The sequence below is a fragment of the Carassius carassius genome, chromosome 3 (assembly GCF_963082965.1).
Source record: "Carassius carassius chromosome 3, fCarCar2.1, whole genome shotgun sequence".
NCBI lineage: Eukaryota > Metazoa > Chordata > Actinopteri > Cypriniformes > Cyprinidae > Carassius > Carassius carassius.
In genome coordinates, this window is record NC_081757.1 from 10,517,172 (window position 1) to 10,531,848 (window position 14,677).

At 36.8% G+C, this 14,677-nt stretch overlaps 4 protein-coding genes and 1 long non-coding RNA gene across 7 annotated transcripts in view; 3 read left to right on the forward strand and 2 right to left on the reverse strand.

Moving 5' to 3' along the window:
• The window catches only part of LOC132118923 (uncharacterized), a 350,882-nt gene that overhangs the window by 44,431 nt on the left and 291,774 nt on the right, over positions 1-14,677 (forward strand). The gene's annotated exons all lie outside the window — the stretch shown is intronic.
• On the reverse strand, positions 156-2,512 carry gpha2 (glycoprotein hormone subunit alpha 2). The gene is made up of 4 exons (XM_059522202.1): positions 2,419-2,512; positions 1,192-1,317; positions 926-1,110; positions 156-655 (listed from the first exon to the last, which is right to left on the reverse strand). The coding sequence occupies exons 2-4, from the start codon at positions 1,304-1,306 to the stop codon at positions 551-553; spliced, it is 405 nt and encodes a 134-aa protein (XP_059378185.1). The 5' UTR covers positions 1,307-1,317; positions 2,419-2,512; the 3' UTR covers positions 156-550.
• Positions 4,195-8,040, reverse strand: LOC132114071 (membrane-anchored junction protein). The gene is made up of 9 exons (XM_059522213.1): positions 7,993-8,040; positions 7,832-7,907; positions 7,308-7,430; positions 7,207-7,235; positions 6,921-7,057; positions 5,974-6,025; positions 5,655-5,706; positions 4,880-4,949; positions 4,195-4,784 (listed from the first exon to the last, which is right to left on the reverse strand). Exons 1-9 carry the CDS (start codon positions 8,026-8,028, stop codon positions 4,736-4,738), a joined length of 624 nt encoding a protein of 207 aa, XP_059378196.1. The 5' UTR covers positions 8,029-8,040; the 3' UTR covers positions 4,195-4,735.
• Positions 8,784-10,163, forward strand: zgc:101765 (uncharacterized protein LOC450036 homolog). The gene is made up of 2 exons (XM_059522224.1): positions 8,784-8,975; positions 9,075-10,163. The coding sequence occupies exon 2, from the start codon at positions 9,086-9,088 to the stop codon at positions 9,950-9,952; it is 867 nt and encodes a 288-aa protein (XP_059378207.1). The 5' UTR covers positions 8,784-8,975; positions 9,075-9,085; the 3' UTR covers positions 9,953-10,163.
• The window catches only part of LOC132118756 (exocyst complex component 6B-like), a 111,929-nt gene continuing 111,299 nt past the window's right edge, over positions 14,048-14,677 (forward strand). For both annotated transcript variants that reach the window (XM_059528662.1, XM_059528663.1), the window contains exon 1: positions 14,048-14,201. In XM_059528662.1, the coding sequence (XP_059384645.1) occupies positions 14,113-14,201 (89 nt within the window). In that variant the 5' untranslated portion in view covers positions 14,048-14,112. The remainder of the gene's footprint in view (positions 14,202-14,677) is intronic.

Below are 14,677 nucleotides of genomic sequence, written 5' to 3' on the forward strand. Positions count from 1 at the left end.
TAAAGGAGATTATCGTATTAAACTGTATAAAAGTTTGAGGGCGGAAATGTTTTTAAAAAAGAAAATCTCTTAAGCTCACCAAGGCAGCAGTAAGCAGAAACAGTAATATTGTTAAATATTAAAATTTTAAATAATATTTAAAATTATTTCAGCGTCACATGATCCTTCAGAAATCATTCTAATATGCTCATTTGGTGCTCAAGAAATACTTTGTATTATCAATTTTGAAAACAGTTGTGCTGCCTGATATTTTTGCGGAAATTGTTAAACTTTTTTTATTTGATAAATAGAAAGTTCAAAATAAGAACATTCATTTGAAATAGTTTTTTTATTTTTATTTTTTATAAATGCAAAATATTTTACTGTCACTTTTGATCAGTTTAATTCATCCTTGCTGAATACAAGTATTAAATCTTTACTGACCCCAAATTTTTCAATGGTAGAATATCTGTATGTAAATTCACAAGTAAAATAAAAACAAGCAAAAAACCAACTGCATAGTTTAGTCTTGTCCAGTACTGCATGAGTGTCACGTTCTTCACGTGGGATCTCAGTAACGGGATTTGTGGCACATGTTGCAACGACAGGCACGCGCAGTCAAGATCTCGATATCATCATGATGTCGGCCTCGAGGACAGTGCAGACGAACTTTGATCTGAGAAAAGACCGGAGGAACAACATGTTATCTTAAAAAAAATATTTCAATTCTCTTGAACGATTCTGACAATGTATTCTGAAACGATTCACCTAAAAGAATAAAATAGATTGTTATTGCATGACTGGGCCGGTGGAAATTATGTCCAGAAATCTATAGAGGACCATAACAATTAAAGTCTTTAGTCATAATGGTTCATAATTGGTTCTTCTGATGTAAAATAGGTCTTCGTAATATAACAATGGTTAGTTGATGGTGACAGTGCTGTACCTTGGCATCCTTGCTAATGGTGCAGCAGCGGGAAGCAGACGTTATGTTGCGCGTGAAGTTTGACGCCAGCAGCACAGAGTAGCGCGAGGGGAACGCGCTGGACTCACAGTAGCCCACGCACGCGTACACCAGCTGAGTTCCTCGGCAGGTCCCTCGCTTGTCTGTACGTATGGTCACGTTGAATGCTGTGTGTAGACAGAGGAGTAAATCAGTACTTCTTTTCACAAGAGTGATTGCTTCATAAAAATGAGGTCGTTTCCACTCACGGTAAAGGTGGCAGCCAGGGGTCAGGGCTGGAAAACTCCAGCTAGGCATCAGCAACAGCAGCAGAAGCATAGGCAGCAGCAGCACTGCCAGATCAGATGTCACGCAGCGGAACATGGTGATGTTATCTGCAAGAGTGACAACAATTCAAGCGGATTCAGTCCAGAATGCCACTAGAATATAATACCAGTACAGTAATTTTGTTGTTATACACTCTTTCCTAAACTGGACCAGTGGCTGAATCCGAGGTCAACCAAATGATCTTTTCATCTTTTAGTGTTACGTGACTTTAATAAATGAGTTCATACCGTTTAAATAAACATTTAAGTCAATTGGCCCTTCACAAGAATAATTTCTGTGAGAACTGACCAGACTTTCCTGACTATTGTCCTGGGAGTTCATTATTGGGAGTTGTCAAAATAATCTGAAAATTAATCTGCCACTTTCCACATCACAGTGTGTGTGAAGGTTTCCATGCCGTAAACGGGTATATATTTATTTATTAGTAACTACATTTTATTATCAGCGGATGTGTCTGTCTCACCGGGTAATATGTGAAACAATTCAGAACAATTATGAAATTGTGTGTGTGTGTGTGTGTGTGTGTGTTTTTACCAATATAATCAGAATATAAATGTAGCCTACGCTGGATTTAGTTGTCTTTCTTTCTTATTTTAAAAACATATATATATATATATATATATATATATATATATATATATATATATATATATATATATATATATATATATATATATATATATATTTTTTTTTTAAAGGCAAAAAACGAAAAGAAAGTGTCTTTCAAAACTACACACACATACAGCCTATAAATATATAGTAGGCCTAAAAAGAAAAAAATACATATATAGTAAAGGCAAAAAAAAAGAAAGTGTCTATTTATAGTAAACTTACTTGAACAAAATACATCTACATTTTAAATATCTGTCCAACAATCTACATGCATGAAAGTACAAATCAAATTATAATTGTTTAAAGCAAGGAGTGTGAATCTTGCTTTTGCTGCTGTTGAACGGACTGATGGATGGATAGTTAAATTAAAATAATTATACTTCCCCTCAGGGAAATGTCTCAGAAATAACTTTCGTCTACAGCATAAATATTAGGTAATAGAGAAATCAGCATTACAGTTACATTAATATCTCATACAAAGACCTCCACATTACATGTATAATAATCAGACTTAAGTGAAAAAGGCAAAGTTGTACCTGTAGATGTGGATACTGCTTCAAAGTGTGTTCAGATGAGATGCTGACCTCAGACAGGTGTGCAGGTGTGAAGTTCTCTCTCACAGGGCACATATATGTAGTGCAGGTAGAACTGAGCCCTCAGCTTCCAGCATAGTCACACCCACTTACCAGTGTGTCTTCATGCATGAGGATGTGGAGTACCGGACCCTCCCCACTGCAATTATTCCAATGTTTTTCTGTATTTGCTGTTGTTCCCTTTCCCATCCCATTTCTTTTCATGTTGCCTAACTTTATAAACTTTTGCACGTGATTTCATCTCTCGTGCTCTGGTCTTTGTCATGCATGATATGGCCAAATCATCTTAAAACAAACTGCTTTAGGTCTGTAAATCCATGCACAATATCTGAACAATTCATGTAAATATGAAGACTGCATGACAACTATATAAACAAATATCTATATATATATAATATATATATATATATATATATATATATAAACAAATCTAAATATTTGGAAATATTCCCAAATTTCAGTGATGAATTGGATTTTTGGACCACATTAAATTGAAAATTATGCATGCCCATTAATTGCAGAGACCAATACTGCAGATATTGTGTCAACACAGCTGTTATATACAGTATTAAATTGAATTTCTGGTCATGTAAACATCTTATTCAAAAATCTACCTAAACATTTATTTATATTTGCACGTTTAAACAAATGTCATTTTGGGTGATATTTAACACTGTTGTGAGAAGTCAATATACTAAAGAAATACATTTTTGGTTAAGACATTTTTTTTTCTTGATTTTTTTCCTCAAAAAATTCTTTCAAAAATGCAGATTCATTCAGAAACAAAATACCACTGTGCTCCTCAACGACATGCAAATGCTCTGATGTGCCTTTGTTTGGAACTTATTTCATAGAGCATAAACAGATATCATCAAATTATCATTATCAATATTATCAGATTACGCATAAAATTGAAGTCACTTTATATGTAATCACTCAAAATGTACGACTGTGATGGCAAAGCTAAATTTTCTTTGGTGTTACATGATATATAACATTTCTCATTTTTATCAGTTGAAAAGATTTGTGCTGCAGAAACCATGATACTTTTTTTTGATGAATAGAAAGAATAATTTATTTTAAGAACGTTTTGTACCAATGTCAGTCTTCACTGTTAATTTTGATCAACTGAATTATTCTTTGCTGAATAGAAGCAGTCATTAAAAAAATGATGTGCATGTACAGTAAATGTTGTTGTTGATGCTGATGCCGTCATTGATCCTGATGCTATTTTAGTGTAAAGGCTAAATTGAAAGTCCTTTACAATGCATTCCTGGGTGCTGACTATACTAGCAAACTACTATTAATCCATTCACTTTCTAACACGCACAATTCATTATGTCATTGGAAAAGGAATGGATGACATAATTCAACATCCTCTCAACCCACCTCCCCACAACACACACGCTCAGCATGATTCATATTTCAAGGTCTCCAGGGTTTTTATCACAGAATGGAGTGTAATTATAAAAAGATATTAAGATTTATACAGGGGCAGCCTCTCAAAAAGTTTGACTGACACAGAGGTTTAAAGGTCGGGATATTAATATAATCAGCTCACAAGTGAAAACGTGAGGCCATGCCCTCTCCTGTTGTTTTGGCAGCTGCTATAAAGTGCAAGCGGATGTATTAATAATCTAATTCTTCATGACTCTACTGGTTTCCAAGTTACAAGAGAGATAAATCTGGGCTTTTTCTTGAGTCATGAACCCAAAGTTAGAAGTCTTTGACAGATACAGGAGAGCTTCAACTAATTCTTTGCTGATCCTGTAATCATTTGCAAAGGCAGTCAGAAGCAGGTGTGGATTTTGAGACAAGAGGATCGGGCGTGTATAGCCTTGGCCGATGACCTCACCTTCTTGAGAGTGGTCTGCCACACACAAACTCAATTTAGTGAACGCTGCAACAACACGCACACACTCAGACACACAAAAACACAAAAAAGCCAACAAAACTCGCTGTTCTAACGACCCTATTCAGGTGAATGCACATAAAAGAACATACAATGTAATTTCAGGCTTACTGACAGTGACATGCAGCAAAAGGAATTTTCACCCAAAGCAACTGTTTGAAATATTAGTATATATTTGAAACTCTCATTCGAACACAGTTAAAATGAAACGTTTTGAAGAATTACACAAACAGAATGCACCAACATCACAAACGAACCAAGTGCAATTCAAAACCTTGAAGAAGCTTAAAATTTAAACAGCTTTTTCTTTCTTCTCTGTAAGTGTAAAGGAGTGATGGTTTGGATTTTTTAATTTGCAGGACTCTTACGGAAGAACAGAGAGAAGGGGAACAGCGAGCTGTGAAAACATTATGAAGAACATGCAGCAAATAAGTCCATTCTGAGTTTTCAATCTCAGAACTTTAAGCAGATTCATACACTTCAATATCTCACCTGGCCATTCTAGTGATGATCCCAGTGTTCTGTCCAGTTGTTGAATTTGGGTCAGGACTTTCAGGGGCAGCTAAACAATGTGTTAAAAACCAATATAAGATTAATAATCATTAGATTTTACTTCAACAGTTTCAATCAATGATAAGTAACTTAGTTCAATGTTTGCACCAGTCACTTACAGATTCTACTGATGTCTTTGTCAATGAATAAGCTTGTTTGTCATTCATTTGAGAATTTTGAGTAAATGTCGTGTAAAATAAGATTTAATTTCAGCTAGTTTTAGTACATCTCATTTGTTAGTATACACTGAATTCTTCTATGCCATTGGCCACCCAGCTTTCTAGATACATTAGCATTGGTCATTGAAAGCCCATATCGGTTGACAACTAACATTTCTTATTACTTGATAGTGAAAGTAATAGTTCACCCAAAAATTTTGTCATCATTCACTCACTTTCACAGTTGATGGTAGCCCTTGACTTACATAGTATTTTTACATACTAGAAGTCAGTGGTTACGTCAACTTTTTGATTACCAACATTCTTCACAACAACTTCTTTTGTGCATACAGGTTTGGAATGACAAGCGGGTAAGTAAATAATGACAGAATTTTCATTTTTTGGGTGAACTATCCCATTAAACTTAAAAAAGGGAAGTGACTTGTTGACTAATAACAGAAACAATTGTGAGCAGAACTGTGGGATTCAAAATGCTTACTTGGGCTGGATCACTAATATATTAGGAAAGACACTCATATATTGAATAAGGAATTTACCATCATGCACAATTGGTGGTGGAAGACAAGTCACATGTGAATCAGCATGAATCTACAACAGAATAGAAATGAGAGAGAGAAATCAAGAACATGCCAATGATGGATGTGCTCACAAATGAAAAGTACCTGAAACAGGTTTTTTATTTTTATCAGCTTCTATAATTAACATAATGGAGTAGTTATGCCACCCGAACGAGCTAATATGTCAGATTGTGCACCCTGCAGGGGCAATTAAAAATGATTAACAATTGAGACAGTGTGTGTGTAAGTGATGGAGAGAAAAACTGGCTCCCCAAAACACACACGTTCATCCACTAACCTTACTGCCACAAACCATCTCTTCTGCACCACTGGCCGAGGAAGGGGACTCCCTGAAAGAAAGAAAGATTTATTTGTTCTCTATTTTTGACATATCCAATTCCTGTTCCCTTTTCCAGCACATTTAACATAAAAACAAAAGACCTGTTTTAGGCAAGTCTGCAAGCGTATGAGCCTGAGGATTCGCACACATAAACACAAATTCCCTACGAAAAGACATCTATTTTTGATACTGCAGTAGGTGAGTTGTGTAAACTCCACCGAATTACTGGAGTCCTCGCCAGAATGAACCAACATCGCCCACCACAAACAGAATGAGGACATGACGGAATTAAAAGTACATGTCAAATTCTGTTCTCCGCTGGCTTATTGATTTGTGCATCTCTGTCTATGCGGAGGAATTGGATGAGATGGGATGTTATTTTAACAGCTAAATTATTATTCTCTGTGTGCAGATTGAGTGACAGCTTCATTGAGATGGCGCCCCATGCTCAGGCTCCTCCGCTCTGCTGTTTCATAACTGCTGCTTGTGACTCAATATCTCATCACTCGGGTCAGCAATCTTATCAGCTTATCAACTGAAAACAAAGTGGAAAATCCCACAAATGTCTCCTTGTGTCTGTCTGACAGCAAGGTCCCATGAAAAGTATTTTTAAACACCATCCTCTAATTATATGGCTTGGTTTCATCATCCCTCCGAATGGCCTTTTAAATGATTGGCATCTGTTTGCTGTATATGAGTCATGCGATGAAGTTTGGGCCTGTTCTATTGTTGTATTATGTTGCATCGTGACATTATACATTCAGCAAGAATTTTAAAGAAGTACAGAAATGACCCTACAAGTGTTGGAATAAAAATAACAAAATACACTTTGAGGGAAAGACAGATTTGCAGGGGTGAAGGACAAGACTTCACATTGATTTATTACAGCACACCAACACACTTACTGAAAGCACACTGGGGTTTGCTTAGTATACTTGTGTTGGTTCATAGTGCCCTCTTCTGGATGATCCATTGCAGTAGCTTGGTCTGTCCTCATTGGCTCACTAGTACACAGTGGACTTTTCAATATAGACTGTTTCTCCTGTGGGCATTTACATTTACTTTCATCAGCTTTTGACAATCACAATGATAGGAATCAAGCACCATGGCAAAACGTTACATATGGAATTTTTACCACAAAATAATTAACAACATAACTTATGAAATTAATAATTAACAAAAGACACTCACCGGTGTGTTCCAGGCATTGGTATTTTTCACTGCTGAACAAGAGTCAAAGTTCATTTAAAGCATGTTTCACAGTGAAAATGTGAAATTGAGAGGACTCCCACCTGAATATGGAAAGGCTGGTTCACGATACTCCACATACAGCGTGATAAGGAAGGGGTACGGAGACAGTTTTACACCCTCTTTCATGAACTTCATTTTGGACACTTGTTCCCATTTACTTTTGTCTGTAAGAGTGGTGTGTTGTCAAGGGAAGTAATGGTCCATTATTTGTAAGAATAGTAGTTATCACCTTTAGTTTAACCAGAGACAGTTTAACTGACTCTGAATGCAACAGCAGTTCAGTTTTTATTAAAATGACAAACATTTAAAAAAGAAGAGTCAAAGTCAAGACTCCTTAAGTTCTTTCATACAATTAAAGGGATAGTTCGGTAAAACCTTCTGTTGAACATAAAAAAATGTTATTTACAAAGTGTCTTAGCGTTGTTTCCCATAAAATGGAAGTTAAAAGTAATCAGAACTGTCTGGGTCTTGACTTTCTTCAAAATGTCAAAAGAAAGATAACAGCTCTACAGGTTTGGAATGACAATTTCATTTTTGAGTTTAAGTTATATTCAGAGAAGCATACACGGAAAAATGTTGAAATGCTGGGTGGTGAAGGGGTGAAGACCATCCAGGTTTGCAAGTACCGCACGCACAGCATTCTGCAAAACAAAATCAGATCAGGAATGAAATCTTCCCAAGGTTTATGAAATCAAATCCAAAATGATAATCCTGGTCTTAACAAACCTCCAGCTCCTCACTGACTAGCGCTCCATACAGCATTTCTTCTTCATGAACGCTATAAAAGACAATGTCCAAATCAGATATTTCTAGAGAAATTACCTCTTTTTGTAACCAATATCAAAAGGTAGACTATATTGTAAAGGTAAAGGTATATTGTAAAGGTTAAAATCGTAAAGGTATTCAAAATAATATAACATACTTAAATTGTATGGTCTTGCATGCTCATACTATATATAATAAAATAAAATAAGCTTGTATGGTCTTGCCTGCTCATGTCTCCTCTTCTGATCTTGAATTTGAAGACTTGTTGTCCAGCCTGAAAAAATCTGGTCTCAGGCGCAGGGAAGGAAAAGGCCTGGATTGACATTGTTACTCTTTTGAGTATAAATGGAAGCTTCACTGGAAAAATATTAAACAAGAAGTATCGTATTACCTATATGATAAATGCATGCATATGTGTATATTTTACAGAAATCCAGATTACTAAACAACTCAAGCTTGCTAGGACAAATGATCAATTCCCTGAGTTTCTGTCATTTATAAAACCAACAAAGAACCGTTTATTTTTATTTTTTTATGTATAAATGGAAATTGCATTGTTAATAAACATCCAGAGGCAAAATTATAAGTTACCGTAACACCTCAAGTATTTCGCGCCAACTGATTTAGAACGTTGTAAAAAGAGCACGGGTCTGTCAGGCGCTGTCAGCGTTCCCGCCCTAAGGTCATGAAAACCTACTCTGATTGGTCAAAAGCGACTTCCACTGAGACGTAAGACATCCCGCCCCTTTTCTGTCACATGATTCAGTTAGGTTGAGCGGGTCGTACAGCAGTGACATAGATAAGGCTGTATGGTAAAGTTTATCGCTTACTCGTTACAAGTAGAACGTAGATTAATTAGTAATGTTATTTACAGATCATTGAACCTTGAACGTGTTGAATTCACTGGCGCCTGTTTGTTTTTTCATTTTCAAAAAACCTGCAGGGTGAGTTTACGTCTCTGTTTCTCCAGTTTATCATCTCAATGCATAATTTATTATATTATTCTTATTACAAATGCTTAGTCACTTCTTTATGCACTACAGCTTTTCTCCAAATGACTGACTCTCAGCCACATGTACTTCTCAACACTGGGACTCGGATGCCTCTGTTGGGACTGGGCACTTTCCGTTTGCAGGGTCAAGAGGACACTTCTAATGCTGTAGATGCAGCTTTGACAGCTGGTTATCGTGCTTTTGACACTGCAGCAGTGTACCATAATGAAGCACAATTAGGTCATGCCCTCCGTTGTCTGTTGCCCAAATATGGCCTCTCTCGAGAAGATGTTTTTATTACTAGTAAACTGGGTCCCAAAGATCAGGGGTCCAAAGCCAGAGATGGTTGCCTGAGGAGCCTGGAGCAATTGGGATTGGGCTACATTGACCTTTATCTTATTCATTGGCCAGGTACTCAGGGGCTTCCAGCGGGGGATAAACGAAACGCTAAAAACCGTGCTCAGAGCTGGACAGTCTTGGAGGAGTTCTACTCAGAAGGAAAATTTCGGGCCATTGGGGTGTCTAATTACACAGAAGAGCACATGCAGGAGCTACTGAAGAGCTGTAAAGTGCCCCCAGCAGTTCTTCAGGTGGAATTCCACCCAAAGCTGGTTCAAAAGGACCTGAGGGCACTTTGCAAGAAAAGAGAGGTGTGTTTTCAGGCATACTCCTCTCTTGGAACAGGGCTTCTACTATCAGACCATGTGGTTCTGGATTTAGCAAAAAAGTATGGAAGGACATCAGCCCAAGTGTTGCTGAGGTGGGCCATACAACAGAACGTTCCAGTACTGCCAAAATCACGTCAACCAGAACGTGTGGAGGAGAATGGGCGTCTGTTTGACTTTGAGATTAGCGAGGAGGATGTGGAAAAGCTCTCTGCTCTTGACTGCGGGGAGAAGTTCTGCTGGGATCCAACACATGTGTCTTAAAGACAACTCATTGATAAAAAAATGTAGGCTTACCGAAATTCCAATGTTGTTCAGATTTACAAATTTACATCCCACGGAATAATCTAAATGGCTCTTTATTTCATGGTTTATTTCATTCAGATCCAAGATGGTGCCGTCGGTCTGCTTCCTACATTTCACTGCTTGTTGTATGTCATATAACTTGTACGTGACAAATAAAATCTTGAATCTAGCTTTACTTTATCTTTTGCTTGACCACTTGAAAAGGAACTATGAGAGATGTTCTGATGCAAACAGTATATTAAACCAGAATAAAAAAAACTGAGGAATTAGCATATTCCCATAGAGAATATTTAGTTGGCTAACAGTTTGTAATAGTGTCAGGATTGTTTTTTTAAGCCAAATGTCCAAGTTCAACCTCTTTTTACAATTTGCACCTCACATAAAACAAAAGAGTAGTAAACAACTGCAGTTTGACTTTTCAGAGAAAAGTAAGAACAATCTTGATGAAAGTGATTTATTCATTTCTTAATTGGATATATTGGTTACAAACAATAACATCACAATAAAATGTTGTTTTTAATTAATAGAAAAGTTACTAGGCATTGAAAATCAGTTATGTTCAAGTAATACCAGTAATCTTTGATTATGTCCCCTGGTCTTTTGGGTATTTAGAACCATTCTTGATTTTATGTGTTTGGGCTTATTAGTTATAGAATCTTCCAGTAGATTTGTATGACTCAAGAGATCGTAATAAAGAAAAAGGACTCTTCAAAGTGGCCAAAGCCCCTTACAGTAAAAACAGATTTTATTTACAGCTGACAGTCTAAAGTTATTGTAAAAAAGTCCTTTAACAGATAATGTATGATAAAATACCTTCAATGTCTTTTGATTTCATCTGAACATGAAAACCAATGTGGCAGAGTGAGAGGAGGTTTTGTCATTTTTTTGTGCCAGTGGAAACTGATTATGCTTTTCCACAGTCAATGGTCCCAGTGCAGTTCATGAAAAGGGTTTAAAACCAGTCAATGGAATTATTCCTTCTCTTCACAGCAGTGCATCCTTTTCTTCTGTCACCAATTGTTATGTACAGTAGTCGTCTTTTCTCTCTTCTTCCATCATTCATTCACTGTCAGTCACTCTGCGGGGCGTGACTCGGCATCAGACTCTTTGTGACTCCAAAGGAAGGCCAACCAGCTGGGGGACTGCCGCATCTGACGTGCTGTTCCTGCGCTCTTCACCCTCTTCATCTGTAAGATAAGATGTAAGATAAGAAAATCCTTAAAATTTCCCATAGCTTAATAAGTAGGTTAAACAGAGTTTTAATTTGCCTTGCGTGTTGATCACTATTCTTAATGGAACTAGGTTTCCTTACCCCTTTATCAAGGAGGATGTCAAACTCATCACTCATTCTCCTTAGCTGTCGGCCATATTTCTTAGCTGCCCACAAAGCAGGAGGAGCCGAGCGAGATCTTGGCCTGAAAGGATCACCTCCAACCAAATCGCCTTCATCTGCTGCCTCCAGCAGGTTTTCATCATTCATGGAAAGATACCGTTGTCTCCCTTGTTGTTCTCCTACAATGACATTTAATATTGAATGACACTTGATCAGATCAGACCTTACGTTAGAATATATTTAAAGTATCTCTTAATGTGAAATAAATTGGATTCATTATTGGTTTTAAAAGAAAAACCAATGCCACCACAGAGTGCCTATGAATGCATAACACTCTTGTAATTGTGGTCTGCTGCACTGTGTATCCAGAATACAACAGAAATGACGTGTGTTCTTGTAACTATCCTACAGGCCCTTGAGACTGACTCACCTTTCAGTTTATCAGGCACCGGGAGATACTGCTTTTTCTGTGGTAATCCACTGTTATTTTTCATCTGGCCTGATTTCTCACGGTCTTCCGATGTCTCGGTCTCTGACTCATTGTCAGAGATACTGAACATATGTTCCATGATTAAACTGCAAGTTAAAAGAAAAACTTGATTAATTACATTTCCATTCATGCACATTTTTAAATATGCTGTTTAAGTAAATTGAAACATATTGCAGTTTGTGTGTTATTTCACATTTTGAAATGGCTTATCAAACAGATCAACTAAAAGCAGAGTCAGGATCAACAATATATCCTCATAAGCTACTGGTAAAGATGAGCCAAACATTGCAGTACTGCTTGCTTAATGTAGGCAACACTGTTGCGCAGTATTTCTCTCTTGAGCCACCACCACAAAAAACAAAACAAAAAGAAACGATCGTTTACAGTGAAAAATGACCACAAACATATTTCTTATTGCTAGTTTCAAAGAAATAACCTGCATTATCAGACAACAAAGATAACAATAACAGTATAACTAATACCAGGTTTTTAAAATTTAGTTCTGCAAATGCTAACTACTTATGCTTATCGAGTTACGTCTTATGATGGCAACCATAATTATAAAATATTAAGAGATTGTAATCTCACACGGTCACACACAAAAACGGGGATCAAAAGGAAACTTGTTTAACGTACAACTTTGAGGCTCAGTGCCACCCCAAACCCTTAAAAAGAGGTTGTACCGTCCGACAACCGCGGACTGATAACTTTTTTAAAAGTTTCAGCCCTACTTTGTAGTGTCTTCAAAATCGCATCTTGTATAAGTTTGATTAGTAATATTTAAACTATTAGTAACCCACCGATTTTTGGAGTCTGTCGGCGTACCTCGTACAGTCTTCCGGGTGATCTGGGTCTGTTTAGGACTGGCTCTGTTTGGATTCCTGCTGCGGTCCTGACACGCACCCGTGCTGTGCGGAGTAGAAGCGCACCAGCAAATCATCTGTGCAGGACACGGGGTGAAGTAATTAATTGTTAACCACACAGGCGTTGTTGTATTTAAACGTTTCAGCCCTAAACAAATTAAAGAAAACCCATTTTAATTTTTTTTTCATAATTTTAATTTTAAATTAATAATTCATAATTTTAGAAATTTTATTTTCGTTTATCAGGAGCGTGGGAAGTTAAAGAGTTTTTTATTTCAGAAATTCATGTCAGCCAATAGTGGCATTGAAAATAAATTGATAATGATAAAACGTTTGGTAGCAAATAAAAAAAATAAAAGCTTTTATGAAAATGAATGCGATAATGATTCAATACAATTAATTGGAATAATAGGACACAATTCTGCGCTAGTTATTTATGACTGGGTGCGTGGAACAGAGAAAAATACAAAAAGCAAAGGGAAAAAAACGCATACCAAACGAAAGGTAATTTTGAACAAAAATGTATTCCTGAATATTTACATGAAGGTGGCAACAAAAGCTAAAGTACACAAACAAAAAATGTGACCACACACATACGCACACACACACACACACACACACACACACACACACACACACACACACACACACACACACACACACACACACACACACACAGAAGCAAACGTTTTGGTCCTTGCTGGACTATCTTCGGTGCTAAAAGGAATACTCCTAACACTCCTTTCTGTAAAGCTGCATTGCAACGATTGGTATCGTGAAAAATGTATCTATACAAATAAACTTGAACTGAATAGAAATATAATTATTATAAATAATGATATTATTATATTAATATATAATAAAAAATATATAATTCTAAAAAGGAATAATAATAAAATTACTGGGTACATATTTGTTTTGGACATTTTTTTATTTATATGTCTTGAATTAGAATTATGTCCATGTCACGTTTAAGAACTATTAATATCCAAATGGTAGTGTGTTTGGTACATAAAGCACAAGATGTCGCTGTCGCATGGTTTGTGTTTCGAGTTGATATTACGCAGGGGTTGTAATAATTAGCATCAAAATTCTCACGTAGTGTTATATATTGAGTCCTGACTGAAGACATTAGCCCTCATTAAATAGCCTGCATTATTATTATTTTTTAAATATTGTGACACAGGTATAAAAAGTCCATAATTGTATAATAAAAATGTACTTTTAAATTAAACCTATCCTCCATATGTATTCAATAAAGTATTATAAATAAATACAATGTTGTTTTGTCCGCTCTAAAAGTTATTTTGCCGTAATGAATCGTTTAACAGTAATACCGGAAGTAAAAGCTCCAATCTTTTCCCTCTCTCTCTCTCTCTCTCTTTGGGCGCTGTGTGTTTGTTCTCTAGAGCGCGTCGCGAGGATATGGAAGATGGCGAGCGCCGAGACAGCGGCAGAGCACGAGCGAATCCTGCGTGAGATTGAGAGCACAGACACTAACTGCATCGGGCCAACACTCCGGTAAGACTTCATTTAACCATACCGGAGGCTAACGGGCTCTGGTTGCGATGTGACATTTTGGTTCAAAGGTTCCCGGAGAGGCTGTTCTCCTTGTTCCCTCAACTTCTCACTCAGAGGCTTGCCAGGAAATCTTCCATTCAAGTTGTCAGGCTGGTAAAGTTGGTGCTCAGTAGCGGTTTAGAGGAAGTTTTCGTTAGTATTCCTCTCACATGGCTCCCGGAGAGCAGGCGGATATTTGAGTGAATGAATAACGCTCTTTATTTGAAAACAAACCAAAAGAGACGCGAACACTGTGTTGTGTTGTTGCTGTCCATTGTATTTAGGGAAGTAACTTAAACAAGGGTTTTAACTCCTTAAAACAGTAGGCTTTTTGCTTTTTCCTAACATGTATTTCTGCGTTAGAGCTTGATTACACATTTGTTTAGAAAATTAAAAGTTGCTTATGAAAACCAAAATCAGTTGTCACCAAATTAGCA